The 17,617-nt window shown below is 40.0% G+C and overlaps 1 protein-coding gene across 1 annotated transcript in view; it reads right to left on the bottom strand.

Annotated features, from left to right (window-relative positions):
- ITSN1 (intersectin 1) overlaps positions 1-17,617 on the bottom strand; it is a 203,128-nt gene that overhangs the window by 111,731 nt on the left and 73,780 nt on the right. The window contains exons 6-9 of the mRNA XM_040980773.1: positions 12,040-12,219; positions 9,885-9,981; positions 6,861-6,961; positions 2,074-2,137 (exon numbers count right to left, since the gene is read on the bottom strand). Of these exons, the coding sequence (XP_040836707.1) occupies positions 2,074-2,137; positions 6,861-6,961; positions 9,885-9,981; positions 12,040-12,219 (442 nt within the window). The remainder of the gene's footprint in view (positions 1-2,073; positions 2,138-6,860; positions 6,962-9,884; positions 9,982-12,039; positions 12,220-17,617) is intronic.

Genomic DNA, 17,617 nt, shown 5'->3' with positions numbered 1-17,617 from the left:
TCTCAAAGTACAAATTCATGCAGTTTCCTCCTCCTCAATCTTGGAGTCAGCTTCCATTTTTATTTACAATGAACCTTCCCGAGCAGCTAATTACAATAAATAAAAATTACTTATTAAGTACAAGAATGTGATTTTACTTTAACTTCTAGATATAAAAAGAAGATGCCAAAAACAATGTGTATATGCTCATCAGAAAGTCACCGGGACAAAGATGCATGTTCATCTGTGCCAAGCATCCTCTCAGTTTAAAGGTGTTTCCAAGGACCATAACTTTTTAAAGTGAGATTTAATCTTAGAGTCTTGACAAACATAATCATTGCATAACCTCCACCTCAGCATGCAGAACAAAATCAGCACCACCCACGCCTCCCATGTCTCTTTAGGGTCAACTTTTGTCATTTCCCCTTAGCTCTTGCAGCCACTAATCTCTGTTTCAGTTCCTCCCTCCATGTTCCTCTACATTCTCCTTTCTTTTTTCCCCTCCTACTATTATCCATCCTTTTGGTAACTCAGAGTAGATGGCAGTGCGAATTCTTATTTGCTTCCCCCTGCCTTTAACACTTAATGAAAATATCTTTTTAGCATGTAGGAAAATGTAGTACATTCTAACAGCAGAAGTTTTGAGTGTTTTTTCTAAAGAAAGTAAGTTATCAATGAGAACATTTAAACAATCATTTCAATATATTCTGGTATCATGAGACCCCAAAGAACTGTCAGTCATCCTGCATAGATGTTAGATGGGAAGGTGGTATTTCAGAGGCCCCCTGGGGTACTCATACTCTGGTTAAAACAGGTCTGGTTGCGTCATAGATACAAAATGTTCCAGCTGCTCTACTCAATTGCAAAGGGTTGATTTTAAAATCTAGAGCTGAATGGAAGAGGTAAGGCAAAGGGAGCTGCTCAGAACCTGGTCAGTGTGCTCTACATGAAAGTCAAACACAGCATGTGTGCACTGTAGATGAGGTTCACGTTCCAGGAACAGCTATAAACACAGAACTAAAAGAGGCACACTTCTTAAGCAGCCACCCCAGTTAATATTCAAAATAAGGAAGCCTACAGAATCAAGACAATGCTCATCCCTTAATGCTCAAATACCTACAAATTCAAGACATCATGCATCTCCTCATGAAAGTATATACGTTCAAGGGGCAGCTTTGACAAAACCCAAAAAATCGCAAAAACAAACAAGTAAACAAGCAAAAAACCCTTCAGTCTGATCAGCGGTTTCCGACCAAGTACCTGTAGACATTATTTCTGATGTCCTAACTAGGTAGAGGTCATAGAGGTCATGCTCTTGACATCTGACCAGTAGTCCACAGGTCAGAGATGCTACTCAACATCTTACAGTGCACAGGACAAGAGAATGCTGCAGCCCCAAATTCAACAGGGCAAGGGTCAGAGATCTGCTCTACATACAAATACCAATTGAGGGGAAGCAAAGCAACAAGTCAAACAACTACAGTGGAAAGCAGTAAGGCCATTAAGAAACGACAGGAAAATGCCCTGATCTGTCATCATGGATTCTGGAGAGGAGTCACAGAGAATTAGAGAACAAAGCACAAGGGAATGAAAGATTAAACTATATGTAGAGATGCACCAACCGAATACTGCAAGAATACATTTGCCTTGGTCCTAATTTGAACAAATAAATTAGTTTTTAAAAAGTACAAGGCAATCTATAATTTAGACATTGTCTGATAAGGAAGACTACCAAATCTTAGGTGGACTATTGATATTATGGTAATATTAACACACACAGAACTGAAGTGTGTACAGATGAAATGATAACAGTAATTGATTTAGATTAGAATAGTTGGGAAGCAGGAGAGGAGAAAGATTGGCCATTAGCTGGAAACCAATGAGCTGTGTTAGGAGTTCTTGATAATTTGCTGCATTATCAAAATTGGTATGGGGAAAAAAGATGGGTGGTCATCTCAATTTGCTGAAAATGAAACTCACTAGTTATCTCTCTCCCACCCTCAAAAAAGCAGCAGTCTAAAAAGCTCACGAAGCCAGGCCAATCGAAGAATCAGTTTCTATATTACACAAACCACAGAACTTTTCACTCCTTACCATATTGAAGCCAACTGAGCCTGTGGTAAACTTGATTGCATGAGAATAGTTCTTGCTTGGGGACCTACACAGATATTATAAAAAAGACACACAGATGAATCAGCAAATACTTACTCTATAGCAAAACCAGGCCTTGTATATATAAACTATGCAATTCTATGCAATCACAGCACTTTAAAACATGTTTTTTCTACTATCCTGGAGGCATTTTAAAATGGATATTGAATTCCAATGAAAAAGGAGAGAAATAGCATTGTATATCATTTGACACATAGGAAATTGTTCTCAATGGATATTTAATGAGGAATTAAATGACAGGAATTCTAAAAACGATATTCTGCCCTTACACTGGGATAACCATCTGTGTTTATATTGGATTTTTATTTGCACAGCTGAGACTTATTCACTTTAAAGTCAGTTATCTTCTGCCAGAACCAGCATGAATGCTTCTACCAAGACCAGCATCAAATCAATTCAGGGAGAATTCAGAGACGCCAAGAGAAGGGACTTCAGAGGGACCCCTTCTGACTATTTCATCAGACAGACATTGCGAGCTGGGGGAGGATTGGGGTGAATTGCTCAAGGTTGTGCAACTGGCCAACTATCACAGCCAGGACTGGAACACATTTCTTACGTGAGCCAGAAAAGAAAAAAAAAATGATTCCTGGAATTTCAACTCTTCTTTCAAAATCAGGTTTCATTTCTTAAAGCCATTACAAATAGCTTTATTTCTGGCATGAAACCAGCTTTAGCTATCAGAGGACAGCTGCAATGCAAGATTCTGAGTGTTTAAATAAATCAGAGTCATGGAGAAAGCAGACTCATTTCCAGCACTGCCTCAAGGTGTGCTCCCAGGAACGATTGTGGAGAGGAGGACAGCAGCAGCTAGAGCTGGAAGATCTCCATGTGTAAAAATGCTTGCTTTTAGTTATGTTGATTTCCAAATATCACTTCATCAAAACACATGGAAGTGGGTGTGCCATTGCACTGCAAACAGGAGAAGCTGCCAGTATTTTAGAGTTACTACAAGGTTTCAGCACATTTGCTCTCAGAAGCATGGGGGACCTCGGGCTCTGGCTCTAGCTTGGTTGACGTTGCAGAGTGACATGGGGGAGGTAGCTTTGTCACTGGTTGGGATCTTAATTTTCTCATTTGACAGGTCTCTTCCAGATGAACAAGTCTACAACCCAGCAAGAAAACCACAGCACTGAGCGTAGCACACACAGAGTGCTCAAGATGCTAATTCATATTACTGGTAATATTTAACTTTTGCTTACAAAAGTTACTAGAAAAAAGCAAGCAAGCACATATGAATATATACATGTGAACACACACAAAGGCACATGTATATGGCTGAAAATGCTCGCAGTCCCCAGAACCTAGAACTCCATCAGCACCCTGCAAGCCTCCCTTTGCTTCTCTTGCAGCATTTGCTCCCACCAAGGGGAGCTTAATTTTGAGCCTCTAAGATCAATGAAAGCGTCAAAAAGTTCACAGAAAATTGAATTTAAGTGATATTTATTTTGGTGGAAAATTTTTTGAAATCCATGAATAGTTTTCTCATAAGACACAGTTTCACAAACTTCATGAATACTCCTCCCACTAATGAATTTCTAAGTTTTTCTGGGCCAAAATGAACTTTTCTGTTTATTTTGCTTTTGAGTGCTTATATGTCTGTGTGGATTATTTCGCCGAATTTATTACTGTGTGTAGTTGTAGAACATTAGCCCTCCATGCCATGCAGCGCATCTCTGTGATTACATCACAGCTTGCTATAATGATGGTTGTCAGTTTGGGACTATCGTGAATACTGAACAATCTAAAGTTCAGGTGAAAGTTCCTGTTAGGTGTGTGTGCTGTGCACACAGTCCGATGGTCTGTTGAGAACATCAAAGCAGAATGAGCAAAACTTTCATAAAGGCTTTAATTTATGTCTCTAACAATTCTCCCCACTTCAGAAACAAAATTTCTGTTAAGTATCAGAGTTTAACCACATCAAATAAACAGGATAACACTAAATGTGGATCCACAGTTCTACACCTGGGTGCCAGCAGTAACAATGTAATGTGACATGAACAGAATGATTTTAATTCATTAAGTCTGAAATAAAGTGCAGCTTGCAAGCCACACCTGGCCTGCTGTCAGCTACCGCAAATAGAGGTTTATTGAAATACAGCCATGGCCATTTCATTACAGCACATACTTTGTCAGCTTTTGTGGTACCATGACTAGTGAGTCGTTGCAATGGAGAACTTAGGTCCTATCGGCCTGAAATATTTACATTCTCATCCTTTACAGAATATCTTCTGAACCTTGCACTAGATTATTGCAGTTGTCTCTTGCAATTCACACACCTGACTCTATAGTTCTAAGACAACACTGGGAAACGTTAGAGCAGATCAGCACCAACTAAGCTAGCATCCTAGCATAGCAAGACGGCGTAAAAACTGAGCACTAAGTACACAGAACTTTCAGCCAGGAACCCTCGGCACATAAAAGGATATCTTAATAGAGCACTAGCTGGAAAGGACACGGGACGACAAACAAGTTTGTAGCTCACCAACTCCAGTATGGGCAGAAAGAGTCAATCACATGGAATTAATGCTCTATTGCAAAGATTAAGTATAGCATTCTGATTAACACATGAATTTGGTTACAAATAGCATTGTTTCAGGAAGCCACAAAATAAAATTACTGGTTGAGGAGGAGTTAGCATTGTTACCAATAAAGCCTTAATTAAAAGAAAGGTACTCTAGTTTGTCAGGCTGTTTCTCTTAAGCACATGCAATCACACACACAACTTGTGGCAGAAGTGGACGCCCACTTAACCAGCTTAGGCCAGCTAAACGAACACAAGTAATGAATTACTGTGGTAGATGGTACAGCCAGCTGGGTTGCTTCACTTCCTACCATGGACTATCATACAAGACCAGACATTCTTACTTTCTTCTGCTGGGAAAAAATGATGACATTCTCACCACAGGTCTAGTCAAAATCACATGGCACCAAATAGATGTATATGAAAATAAAAGACAATGTTACTTTAACGATGGGCATTTGCCACAGGCCAGAGAATAGACTGGGAGGCTGAAGGTTAAGAGCAGTGTCTGTAATCATGTCCCAGTCAAACCCACAGGCAAACACAACTGAGCAAAAGTGACAGCACAGGGGCAGTCTGGATTTTCTGTAAAACACATTATTTGTAACCCCCACAATTAAGCTGGATTTCCAAACACTAGTGTTAAGGCTGTCACAAATCTAAGGTTGAGAAATATTATACTAGATTAAGAAATACAATGATGTGTGTGCTACAAAAATGCTTTTTACTTCCTTTAAAACAATACTCCACATAAAATCAGGAAGGAAGAAGAATCAAGATTCAGACTAGCTAAAGTATCCATTTCTTCTGTATCTTACATTCTGGGTCTTTTTCTGCATTTTACCAATGTACATTTCATCCTCCAGTTGAATGCACACTGCTCAAGACCCTAAGCTTACAGAATTATTTTCACAGCATGATCAACCATTAACAGATTAGCTCTGTTTCCTTGAATAGTCAAGTTTAGCCTACAATACATTCTACATTGATTCATAGTAAGTACATAAAAACAAATTTAATTAACTGATTCCCACGTTTAAATCCGCTGTCATAAATTATTCTATGTGACATGACTTTACAAAGGTCTGTTTTGAAAATAAAAATCGCACCTTAGGGTCTTGCTGGAACAAAGGAGTAATAAAGGCTGCAGATAAACAAGAGCAAACTCTGTTTTCTCTCCAGTATATTTCAAATTTTACTTTCTGCCTCAGATATTTAAAAGTTCTAAATGTTCAAGTGCTTGGTTCATTATCTTTGGAATGTAGAGACTGCATTTCATTCACAAATCACATATCCTACCAAAAAAGAGAATTTCTGGATCAATGTCGCATTTGAGCACTATTTTAATTCACTTACAGCATATAGCAACAATGTTCTGAAGAATCTGCAGACTCACAAACATGGCAGTTTTGGTTTGTATTCAGCACTGTTATTTTACTATGTGGGAGAGGTGATTTGATTGACTCAATACTCCTTCAGCATCCCTGTAAACTACACTGGGCTTACATCCTGTACATAAGAGAGACAGTTACTATTTTATCCAGAAGTGAGTGTGCTATACAAGGAATTTCTGTCTGTTCTACTACTGGCCCTGATATCCTTTTGGGGAACAACAGGAGATCAGATCCCTTTAAAGTCTCTCACACTATCTATACAGATGTATCAATCTAGTGCTATATAGGTACATTTAGAAATTTAGACAGATCTGGATAAATAGACATATATTAAAATCCTCACAGATAGTATCCTAAAATTCTTAAGACATGGATAACAGAATTTTTTACATTTTTAAAAAATTCATGGCAATCATATCAACCACCTCCAGCTTTGTATAGGCACAACATTAGGTTTTAAAGAGGTACTGTAAAAAGTGGATTCAGAATATGCGACTAGTTTTTTAAATTCTCAGCAATGCTTCTTGGCTAGTGCCTGGAAATGTACAATGACCTTCCACAGGCAGGTCGCAGCTTGACCTTCCACCCCGCAGGAAGCAGTGTGGCAAACGCCGAGAGCGCAGGAGAACATCCTACGCATGGAGCTACCGGTAGACGAGAACTCAGAGGAGCAGACGCAGAAAACCCTACCTAGGACGGAAGAGGTAGAGAAGATACTTGGATCTACCTGGTATTCGGGGTCTAGACACAATTTATACAGATTTACTCCTACATTTATTTGTGTTTGTAAATACCTGTTAAGTGTCCACTCATAGTTTTATCATGACTGTTGAATAACTGCCGGTACTTCAGCCTCGATGACTGGGGGACAGCCCATTCCGCTGCTGGAGGGGCACTGTGAAAGAGAAGGAGAGAAGGAAGCTGAACCTGAGGACGTTTACTGAAGTGCTTTTAAAAACCGTAAACTAAGAACTTTCCTAGATAAAAAAAATCTTACTTGATACTACGTTTCTGCAATCATTATTTGTGAATTTTTTGTAACGAGCATTTCCCGTTTTTGAAATGACAAACATTTCTGTCAATGAAGACAAGCTCATTATGTCCCAGAATTAAAAATAAACTCTACAGACTGTTGATGATAGTATCTGCAGTTTCTACAAAGGTACGGAAAGTCTTCTTGGAACTGAGATGACCAAACTTCTGTGTAGGACTTTGTTTTTTCTTTGGCTTATAAAGATTTATTTATTTTTATTGGAAAACTAGATTTACAAAAAGAAGGAGAGAGAGACAGAGAGAAAAATCTTCCGTCTGCTGACTCATTCCCCAAGCGGCCACAATGGCTGGAGCTGAGCCTATCCGAAGCCAGGAGCCAGAAGTCAAAAACGTCTGGTTCACCCACGCAGGTGCAGGGTCCCAAGGCTTTGGGCTGCCCTTGACTGCTGTCCCAGGCTACATGTAGGGAGCTGGATGGGAAGTAGAGCAGCTGGTATACAAACCAGCACCCATATGTGATATGAGCCTCTGCAAGGTGAGAATTTAGCTACTGAGCCATTGCGCAAGGCCCCTATCCTGTGTGTAGGTTTTTCCAGCCTCCTAGAACCTTTTTATTTTGGTGCAGAGGCAATGTTGATGGGCAGGCAGTTGTCTGCGCAGTGAGGACACCTGCATTTCATATCAGAGTGCCTAGGCTCCAGGTCTGGCTCTGCTCCCAACTCAAGCTTCGTGGTGTTGTGCCCTGGAGAGACAACAGGTGATGGCTCAAGTGACTGGGTCCCTGCTGCTAATGTGAGAGACCAGAACCGAGTTCTTGGCTCCCCATGCCAGCCCCGGGGCTGAGGTTACTACGCATATTTGTGAAATGAAGCCTGAATGAACACTGGGTGGGAGCTCTCTCTGTCTGCTTCTCAAATAAAAACAAACAAAACTTCATTTAGAAAGTGCCACTGAAATTAAAAAAAAAAAAAAAACACTACTTCAGACATTAATTCTCCAGAAAGTTGAACTTTCTACCTGCCAACATTCAGGACCTATTTCTTAGTTCAGCAAAAGTTTTTGATTCTGTGGCATTTAAATTCCCACTCAGTGGAAGGTTTCCTAGAGAGAACACGAGGCTTCCAGGGCCATGGCCAGGCAACAGAGCAGCTACAGGCGGAGCTGCCAGCCATCGCAGCCCTCCTAACGCAGAGACGCCCGCCAGCATAAGTGCAGGCCTGGTCAGCCTTGGCTTGGTAGGAATCTAACCAATCATGAAGCTAACAGTGAAAACAGAATTTCACTTCCTGGACAGAATATAAATAATGCCCATTTGCAATTTCCTTTCATACCCAGAAAAACATCAACTTTTCACATGTAATCTTCAAAACGTATGAAATCTTTACTCATCATTGATGTCACTTCTATAATTTACATTTACAATACACAACACAATTCATGAGACATAGAAGAGTCCCCAAAGACTTGAAAAATATTATTTAATAAATTCATGTTTTTCAATTTCAGGAATTTTCAATATACAACACTTACCATGATCTATTCTGCTGAGAGCATTTCTGTGAGAATTCTCTCATTTTAAACTAACGACTATGTTGCTGGTTCCGATGCCTGTTTGCCAAGGAACTGACTATATCGATATCTTGTCCCTACACTCCAGGCACGCAGGGTGTTACTCACACAAGTTGGCTCAGATTACACTTATCAACGCATGCTTTTCTGCCAAACTTGTAGAAGTTTCACAGAGTAAAAACTCAGCAAACTGCTGCCTGTAAGGTAGTTGATACACTGAAACTTAAGCTACTGAAAGATGGTAATGATTATTTTAAAAATATCTTAATAGCACTAAGGTTTACCAATACTGAGTGTTCACTTATTCTAATGCCATACAGTAATTTTACAGTAGATTTCAAAATCCTTTGTGAAAAAAAATCAGAGAAAATGTGAAATTTCAACATGGGATAGGAAAAAGGATAAGAAATATGGAACTTGGTGTGAGGTGATAGGAGCTTAAATCTCAGATCTTCCTCATACAGAGCTGTGAACTCTCTCGCAGGATGTGCTTCCTGGATCACAAGCTTGAGCTTACGCAAGGCTACGATGATTGTGGACCTGAATGGCAATAATGAAGTTCCTGGCGAAGTGGGTATGTAATACATGCTTGAGCGTGTTAGAGTAAAAACTTCAACACAATGCATGTAAGTCACAATTAACTGAAAGTTTTCAGAGAAATTATGCATATTTAAGGACACACTCCTTGAAACCACAAAGAACATAGTTCAGTTCTGAACTCTGCCATGTATCATATTACCTTGGACAAGTTACTTGATATATCTGAGCTTGAGCCTTACATACAAAATGGAAAAAGAAGAGTCATCTCATGTGGATCAAGGAGGGCACTTGAAAAGCTTCGGGCATACTTCTCTAACAACACAAACTTTGTAAGCTCAGAGTACACTGAATTAAAAATAAGATCAATGTAGCTCCAATCATCACACACATTTTAAAAATAAACTTTAAAAGGATTAACAGGCAATTCATGTGCTTTTCTCTACTTCACTATCTTTAACCATTTTACTATTTCCTATTTGTCATCTTCTTTAAAAGCAACAGAGGCACTTAAAGAAGTATCATGTGCTTCATTTGTCATTTCTGCAACAAATGATAAAATTTTGTGACACCAACTGCAACAAAAAAGTTATTATTACCATTCTACAGGATAAAAGAGACCAACAACAAAAAAATGTAACTAAATCCATTTCCAAATTTATAAGTGAATCAGATAATGGCTTTAACCAAACTTGTCATTTCAAAACAAGCAAGCTTACCTGGCAACGTCGAATGATTGTGCCTTCTGTAATTTAGTGTTTAATTGTGACCCTGGGCCAGATCTACTGAAGGAAGAACTCTTTGGCAATGTGGCTGCTGTAAAAATAAATGTTAAATAATTTTAATATAAGAAAACAATAAAATGCAGACACCAAATCAAAGGAAGAAATATTCTCTACATTTTAAAAAAAATTTATTTAGTTTTATAGGAAAGGCAGATTTACAGGAAAGAAAAGACAAAGATCTTCTGTCTGCTGGCTGACTCCCCAAATGGCCAAAATGGCCAGAGCTGATCCGATCCAAAGCCAAGAACCAGGAGCTTCTTCCACATCTCCCATGCTGGTGCAGGGTCCCAAGGCTTTGGGCCATCCTCAACTGCTTTCCCAGGCCACAAACAGGAAGCTGCATGGGAAGTGCAGCAGCCAAATACAAACTAATACCCATATGGGATCCTGGCACTTTGCAAGGGGAATTAGCCAACTGAGCCATTGCACTAGGTCTGATATTTCCTAGTCTTGAGAATCTGGACTCAGGGGCCCAGCGCAATAACATAGTGGTTAAAGTTCTCGCCTTGAATGTGCCAGGATCCCATATGGGCACCAGTTCTAGTCTCAGTGGCCCAAGGCTTTGGGACCCTGCACCCATGTGGGAGACTCAGAAGAGGCTCCTGGCATCAGACTGGTTCAGCTCCAACCACTGCAGTCCCTTGGGAAGTGAACCATCGGACAGAAGATCTTCCTCTCTGCATATCTGCCTTTCCAATTAAAAAAAAAAAAAGTACCTGGACTCAGAAAGTTAATTTTTTTTCTTATTTTTGTTTCCCTTATTACTATTTTTTTGTTTTGCAAATTTTTTTTAGACTCAGAAAGTTTATCATCTCTGTATTCTGTCCTTCTGAAACCAATTTTAGATTTACCTGTCTTACTGAAAATCATGTTACTAGTTATTAAATCTGAAATCCACACAATGTTATGCTTTCTTAGGGTTTCAGGGTCATTTATTTATTTGTTTGTTTGTTTTGTAAAGGGCCTGTTACAATAGCTAAGGCAGTAACAATTTAAATACAGAGGATGGCATTTCTGTAAGTGTGCTAAGAAAATAGGACCAGATAACCTGTGATGCTCCACAGGGGCAACTTTTCTGTCTGGTTCTATTCTGGCCAGCTGTGTGCAAGGGCAAACAAAAAAAAAAAGCACTGTGACCCGTATTAGCCACATTCCTGGCTTGCCAGAAGCCAGCTTTCTAACAAGCTGTAAGATAAAGGGAGGCTTGGTGCATGGGCTCACTAATAGCACTTGCAGAACTGTGACACTTCCTCCTTCACCAACACACTTGCCATCGTGGTCATCTGTCAAAGTAGGAGCAAGTGTGACAAGACAATTAAAAACAAGAGGGTGACTTAAGATGCTTGGACTGTAACTTAGAGACAGTTCGCAACAGACGTAATAAATAAAAGGACCACAGGCACAGAAATGTTTCCAATATAATTCTAAAAACCACGCTGGCATCACTGGAATTCATTCATCCATGTGTTCAAAGTGTTTATAAAAAAAAAATCCATGATACAAATTCATTAGTTATTGGATTTTAAAATCTTTCAGACTGACTATCTACATTTATAGTTCATACTTTTTAAAAATTTTATTTACTTGTAGCAGTAACAGAGAGTAAAGACAGAGAGAAAGGGAGATATTTATGCTTTCTTTAAAGAAAAATAAAAATCTTACCTGAAAGTCTCAAATTAAATGACATTAACTCAGTAACTTCTAAAACCTTTGCATCAATTAAGCAGGTAAGTAATATTATGGTTCTAATACCTACAGCCATTTCACACAGTTCCTTCCCCTTCTGCCTGGTTCATTTGTCTACTCAAAAAAACACAAAACGCTCATTTTCTCCCAATCACATGAGTCTGTCCTGGGGAACTAGGCTTGTTCATCAGTAATTCATAGTAGCTAAATAAAAGTAACCAGTACATGAAAACAGCTATCAAACCTGGGGGAAACTGAGAAACTAAAATCATCAATTCCTCTTCCCCCTCACACTAGCATATCATCTAAATATAACCAGAAAGTGAGGACAAAAGACTGAATGAGACCAACAGCAACATACAAATTATAAAACCTCAGTTGGTAGTTTCAGCAGGCCACGTACCAGGATGGGCAAATGCAGGCAGGGGTTGTATAACAGGGGGCGCCCCATTGGCCAGGGGAGGCACTGCTGCTGTAGGGACAGAAGATACCAGAGGCGGAGACATGCCAACGACTGGAATGGACCCCATTGGCACTGGAGCAACAGCTGGAAGCGGTGGCATGCTGGGCATACTTCCCATACCTACCAAAGGGGGAGAAAAAAATCAACATTAACACCCGATCCCATTTCCACGTTCAATGATCATGAAGGCAGTTCCGCTTGGAGAAGAAATTCATTCCCTGGAGGTAATACAGTTCCCTTTAAAACAAGGTTACAAATTTATCATTTTTGAAGAACATAAAAACTTTCATAAAGGACTGCATCAAAAGAGTCAGAGACTCCATTTGAAATAAGATCAATCAAGATGAATATCAGTAAGAAAATTAACTACAATGGACTTACAGCTATCAAACACTCATATGGACAAATCTGTTCATGCAAAATGGTACTTAAAAAAAAAAAAGAAGAAGAAGAAAACCCTAACCGATCTCCATGGTAAAAAGCCTGATAATTCATAACTTCATATTGATTTAAAAAAATAAAAAAGCAGAAAGTTGTGCATAGGAAAGGTCCTTAAAAGTTTAGAGAAAATGCGTATTCTGAAAAGAAATGAGTGGCTTTCAAAATTCTTGCATCAAAACAAACTTTAATTCCATTTTCTGAAGTAATTTGTGCTGCAAATTTCAAGTTAATAAAAACATTTGTCATCAATCTGCCAACACGAAACTCAACTGAAGTTGACATGATTTAAAGGTCGGCCCAGCCCGCACAGTTCACCAGTGGTCTGCACATCTCTTCTGTGCATCCACACCGGGAGAGCTGGGTGGGTTTCTGCTCGCAGCTGGCCGCAGGTGCACAAGTGTATCACCTCAGTCATGAAGACACTTGCCTCGCGGCCAGCACCAGGCCAAGCCGATGGAACCAATGGCCCATCTGCCCATGGGCTGTGAAAACAACCACTTCTGAAACAGAGCAGCTGAGAGCGGGCATCACCCTCCGTGCTAAAGCAATCACTACCAATATCAAAGCCTCCGTGTCCCAGGACCCACCCCGCTGCGGCAGATCCCTTTAACCAAGCTTAGGGGTTGTAGGGAAGGAACTGTCTAGGAAGGAACACCACACACATCTCTTCTCACTGAAAATGCTAGCCTCTTAGAAGCTCCTCAAGCATAAATGATTCCAAGGTAGTTGTGTATTTTTAATTTTCAGAGCACTGAAATGGTCACTTTGTCAATTTTGTCCAGTTTTATAATTATTCTTGGAAAAAGAGTTGCTAACTTCAATTCAGCCATGATTAAAAAAAAAAATCCCACTGTTAAAATGCCTTTTCAGGGCCCAGCACAGTAGCCTAGTGGCTAAAATCCTCGCATTGCACATGTTGGGATCCATACAGGCTCCGGATCTAATCTCAGCACCCGGCTTCCCATCCAGCTCTCTGCTTGTGGCCTGGGAAGGCAGTCAAGGATGGCCCAAAGCCTTGGGACCCTGCTCCTGGTGTGGGAGACCCAGAAGAGGCTCCTGATTCCTGGCTTCAGATTGGCTCAGCTTCAGCCACTGTGGCCACGTGGGGAATGAACCAGCAGATGGAAGATCTTTCCGTCTCTCCTCCTCTCTGTAAATGTAAAACTAAATAAATTTTTTTAAGATTTTTTTTTTATTGGAAAGTCAGATACACAGAGAGGAGGACAGAGAGGAAGATCTGTCCGATGATTCACTTCCCACGTGACCACAATGGCCAGTACTGTGCCGACCCAAAGCTGGGAGCCAGGAAGGTCTCCCATGCAGATGCAGGGTCCCAAGCGTTTTAGGACATCTTAGACTGCCTTCCCAGGCCACAAGCAGGGAGCTGGATGGGAAGCCGGGCTGCCAGGATTAGACCCGGCGACCATATGGGATCCCGGGCACGTTCAAGGCAAAGACTTTTGCAGCTAGACCACAGCACCGGGCCCAAAATAAATAAATCTTAAAAAAAATAATAAAAACTTTTTCAATTTTGTTGAATCTGAGGCTCTTCCATCTTTTTCTTTTTCTTATAATTCATCTGTTAAAAAGGTTCAGGACATGTAAAATCTTTAGGGTTTTGCTGTCTAGAATTTACTGATCATTTTCTCAGTACAGTTCAACATGTTTCTCTGTCCTCTGTAATTGTCTTCCAAAGGGAGGCAGATCCAGGTTAGAGCATAGCCAGGCTGGACCTCTTTGTCAGACTATAGGAAATACAGATAACACCCAATTAGCTGTCCATGACCTTGGTAGTCACTGATGCTCCAATCATATACTTACTAACTGATAGGAAGGAGACAAACAGAGATGGATTAATCCTATTATCTCTAAGTCATTTAGAAGATGGAAAACTCTTTTGAAGAGGTACTTCTCGTAAGAATCTATTAGTTGGTTATTCGGAGAATCAAGATGGCGGAATAGGGTAAGGACACGTTTAAACGGACGGAGAAACATTTAATCAGGATCAAGCAGAGAGGACACATTCCAGGAAATAGGAAAGGACAGAACAACAGCAGAGGGGTACCTGGAGACTGACAGACACAGGAAAGCAGCGGGCACAGCAGTGTGGTGTTGCAGTGAATGATACTCCAGCTCAGCGATCTGAACTCCACCAGCAGCTGGAACTCCACCAGCAACCAGGTGGGAAGGGACTTTCACTGGGAGCTTGGGAGGTGCACCCAGACAGGGAACTGTCTGTCCTGCTGGTCTGTTTGATTTTACCAGGAACAGAGACAGAGCAGTAAATCTCAAATAGTGCGAGAACAGAGTGAATTTCATAGCCCAGTCAGCCCCCTAGAGCTGAATTAGGCGCCATTTTGCCTAAGGAGGCAAGGGCAAGGGAAAGGACTGAGCATGCTCTGAGCCGGGAGTGAGCTCATTTCTGACTTGGTGAACTGCAACAACGTGGCATTCTACGGGTTCTATCCAGGGCAGGTCTGAGTAGCCCTCGGATCTGACAGCCAGGAGATCAAGAATTGTAGTGGCAGCATGTCAGGCGCCATTTTGCGCACTGTGGCAATAGCTTTGGGACTGCAGGGGACAACGGTGACCTGCGCATGGGCTGAGCTCGCGAGAACTCGCTGAGGTCCCACAGGAAAATAATACCGACTGTGGCATCGTACCAGTCAAAACAGGTCCGTGTGGCACTCAGACCTAACGTCCAACAGGTTCTGACAAGATCAGCGCCACCAACAATCTAATTATATAGGACACCTGGGGTCTCTAATCCTGGATCTGACATAAGAATCCAGGCCTGGAACTCGCTGGAGGTTGTGGCACAAGTGGCTGCAAGCAAAAAGTTGTGTACCAACTGCAATAAGTAAAATCGCATTGTGGACCTGTGGTTAACACAGTTTAGACACCTGCCCCAAGAAGAAGACTCTGCTAATCAGAAGTACAATGATCAAGAGCAAAAGAAGAGACATAGGCACAATGAATATTACTGAAAACTCCCCTGCAAAGGAGCAAAACCCTTTGGCAATCTCAGAGTTAACTGAGGAAGACATTAAGAAAATAGGGGACACAGAATCCATAAGACTCATTTTAAAGATTCTGGTCAAAAATGAGAAGCTCATGCAAGAGTTCAAAGAATTTAAGGAAGCAGTAAAGCAAATCAAGACTGGAATATCAGAAATTAAGAACACAGTAGAGCAAATTACAAGTACAATGGAGAGTCTCCAAAATAGAATGAAGCAAGCAGAAGAAAAAATCTCAGAATTGGAAGATATCTCCTGTCACCAGGGGGAAACAAACAAAAAGCTGGAAGCAGAGCTGGATCAGACCAAAAAAAGTATTCAAGAATTGAAAGACACTATTAAGAGACCAAATATAAGAGTTATGGGAGTCCCAGAAGGCGCAGAAAGAGAAGCTGAGTTTGCAAATGTATTTAATGAAATAATCAAGGAAAATTTCCCTAATCTGGAGAAGGAATTGGGAAACAAGATCCAGGAGGGACACAGAACTCCCAATAGGCTTGATCAAAAGAGATCTTCACCAAGACACATGATCATCAAGCTCTCTTCAATTGAACATAAAGAAAAGATCCTTAAATGTGCACGTGAAAAAAATCAATTGACATATAAAGGAATGCCAATCAAGCTCACAGATCTCTCACAGGAAACTCTACAGGCAAGAAGAGAATGGAGTGACGTATTCCAGATTCTAAAAGAAAAAAATTGTCGGCCTAGGATAACATACCCTGCAAAGCTTTCTTTTGTCTTTGAAAATGAAATAAAATTCTTCCACAGTAAAGAAAAGCTGAAAGAATTTGCCTCTTCCAAACCTGCTCTACAAATGATACTTCAAGATATTCTCTTGACAGAGAAGAGGAACAGCACCTATCAAAATCAAAGGCAAATGGGAAGAACATCCCAGTGAAATGACAACAGAAGACTAAACCAATTAACAACCCATTCCTAAAATGATTCTGAATGTAAATGGCTTAAGCTTAATCAAGCATCATAGATTAGTAGACTGGATTAAGAAACAAAACCCATCTGTCTATTGTCGGGAGGAGACACACTCCAACAAAGATCAGCGGAAACTATATCACATGGGTTTTATTGTTTTCTGTTGGTTTCATCTCTTCAAAACACTTTCTTCTGTTTAAATCATTCAATGACTCATACATCATGCAGTGGCATCATTTTCTTCAAGAAGGTTCTTGATTTTCACTTCTTCAGCTACACATTAGACATTTAATAGCATGTTGTTTAACTTCTTGGTGTTGTTAATTTCTCTTTTCTCCTGGATGTTGAGTTTGTTTTGTGGCTCTTCATTTAAGGGAATGTATAGTAGTTGTGTAATGGAGCCTGTCATATCTAGTAACATGTCATTTAACTTCTTGGCATTGTAAATTTCTATTTTTCTTTCAATTGTTGATTTTGTATCATGACTTCTCATTTAAGGGAATGTACAGTAGTTATGTAATGGAGACTAACATTCAGATGTGAGGATGTAGTGTGGTATGCATTTCTGTTTCCAGGGAAAGATGGACTTACAGTGAAACTGTTTATATTATATCTTCACAATAGGATTATGGACTCTCTGCCATTGTCCATGTCCACAATGATAGACATATAATTGAGTATGAATGACTATATGTTAATAATGACATAAAGGACATAGGTTGGGGGAGGGAATTGGGGAGGGGATAAGGGAATATGGAACTGTATCACAAAATGATAGCAATAAAAATAAAATGTGGAAAAAAAATAAAAAAGAAAGAAAAAAAAGAATCTATTAGTTTGTTATTCAGTTATACAGTTCATAACACAGGAGAAACATGATAAATATATATGAATATATGATTCTTCTTTTTCCTGTTTACAAGAAAACCAATTTAATTAACTAGGACTCTGCTAAAATGAGTTATTTTTTAATATGTGGTATCATTTAGTCAATGGTTTTAATATATTTACTGAGTTCTAATCATAGCATTTATTAATAAAGTTTAATTTGGTTTTGCCTAATATGATCCTGTGCAGGTTGGCCTGTGACAGTTCCAGCTGATTAATACTATGAGACGGATCATTCC

Source organism: Ochotona curzoniae, unplaced genomic scaffold, assembly GCF_017591425.1.
Source record: "Ochotona curzoniae isolate NIBS_2020 unplaced genomic scaffold, NIBS_Ocur_1.0 contig_3498, whole genome shotgun sequence".
Lineage (NCBI taxonomy): Eukaryota > Metazoa > Chordata > Mammalia > Lagomorpha > Ochotonidae > Ochotona > Ochotona curzoniae.
The sequence above is the reverse complement of the archived record's forward strand: the minus strand, read 5'-3'. Positions and strand labels throughout refer to the sequence as shown.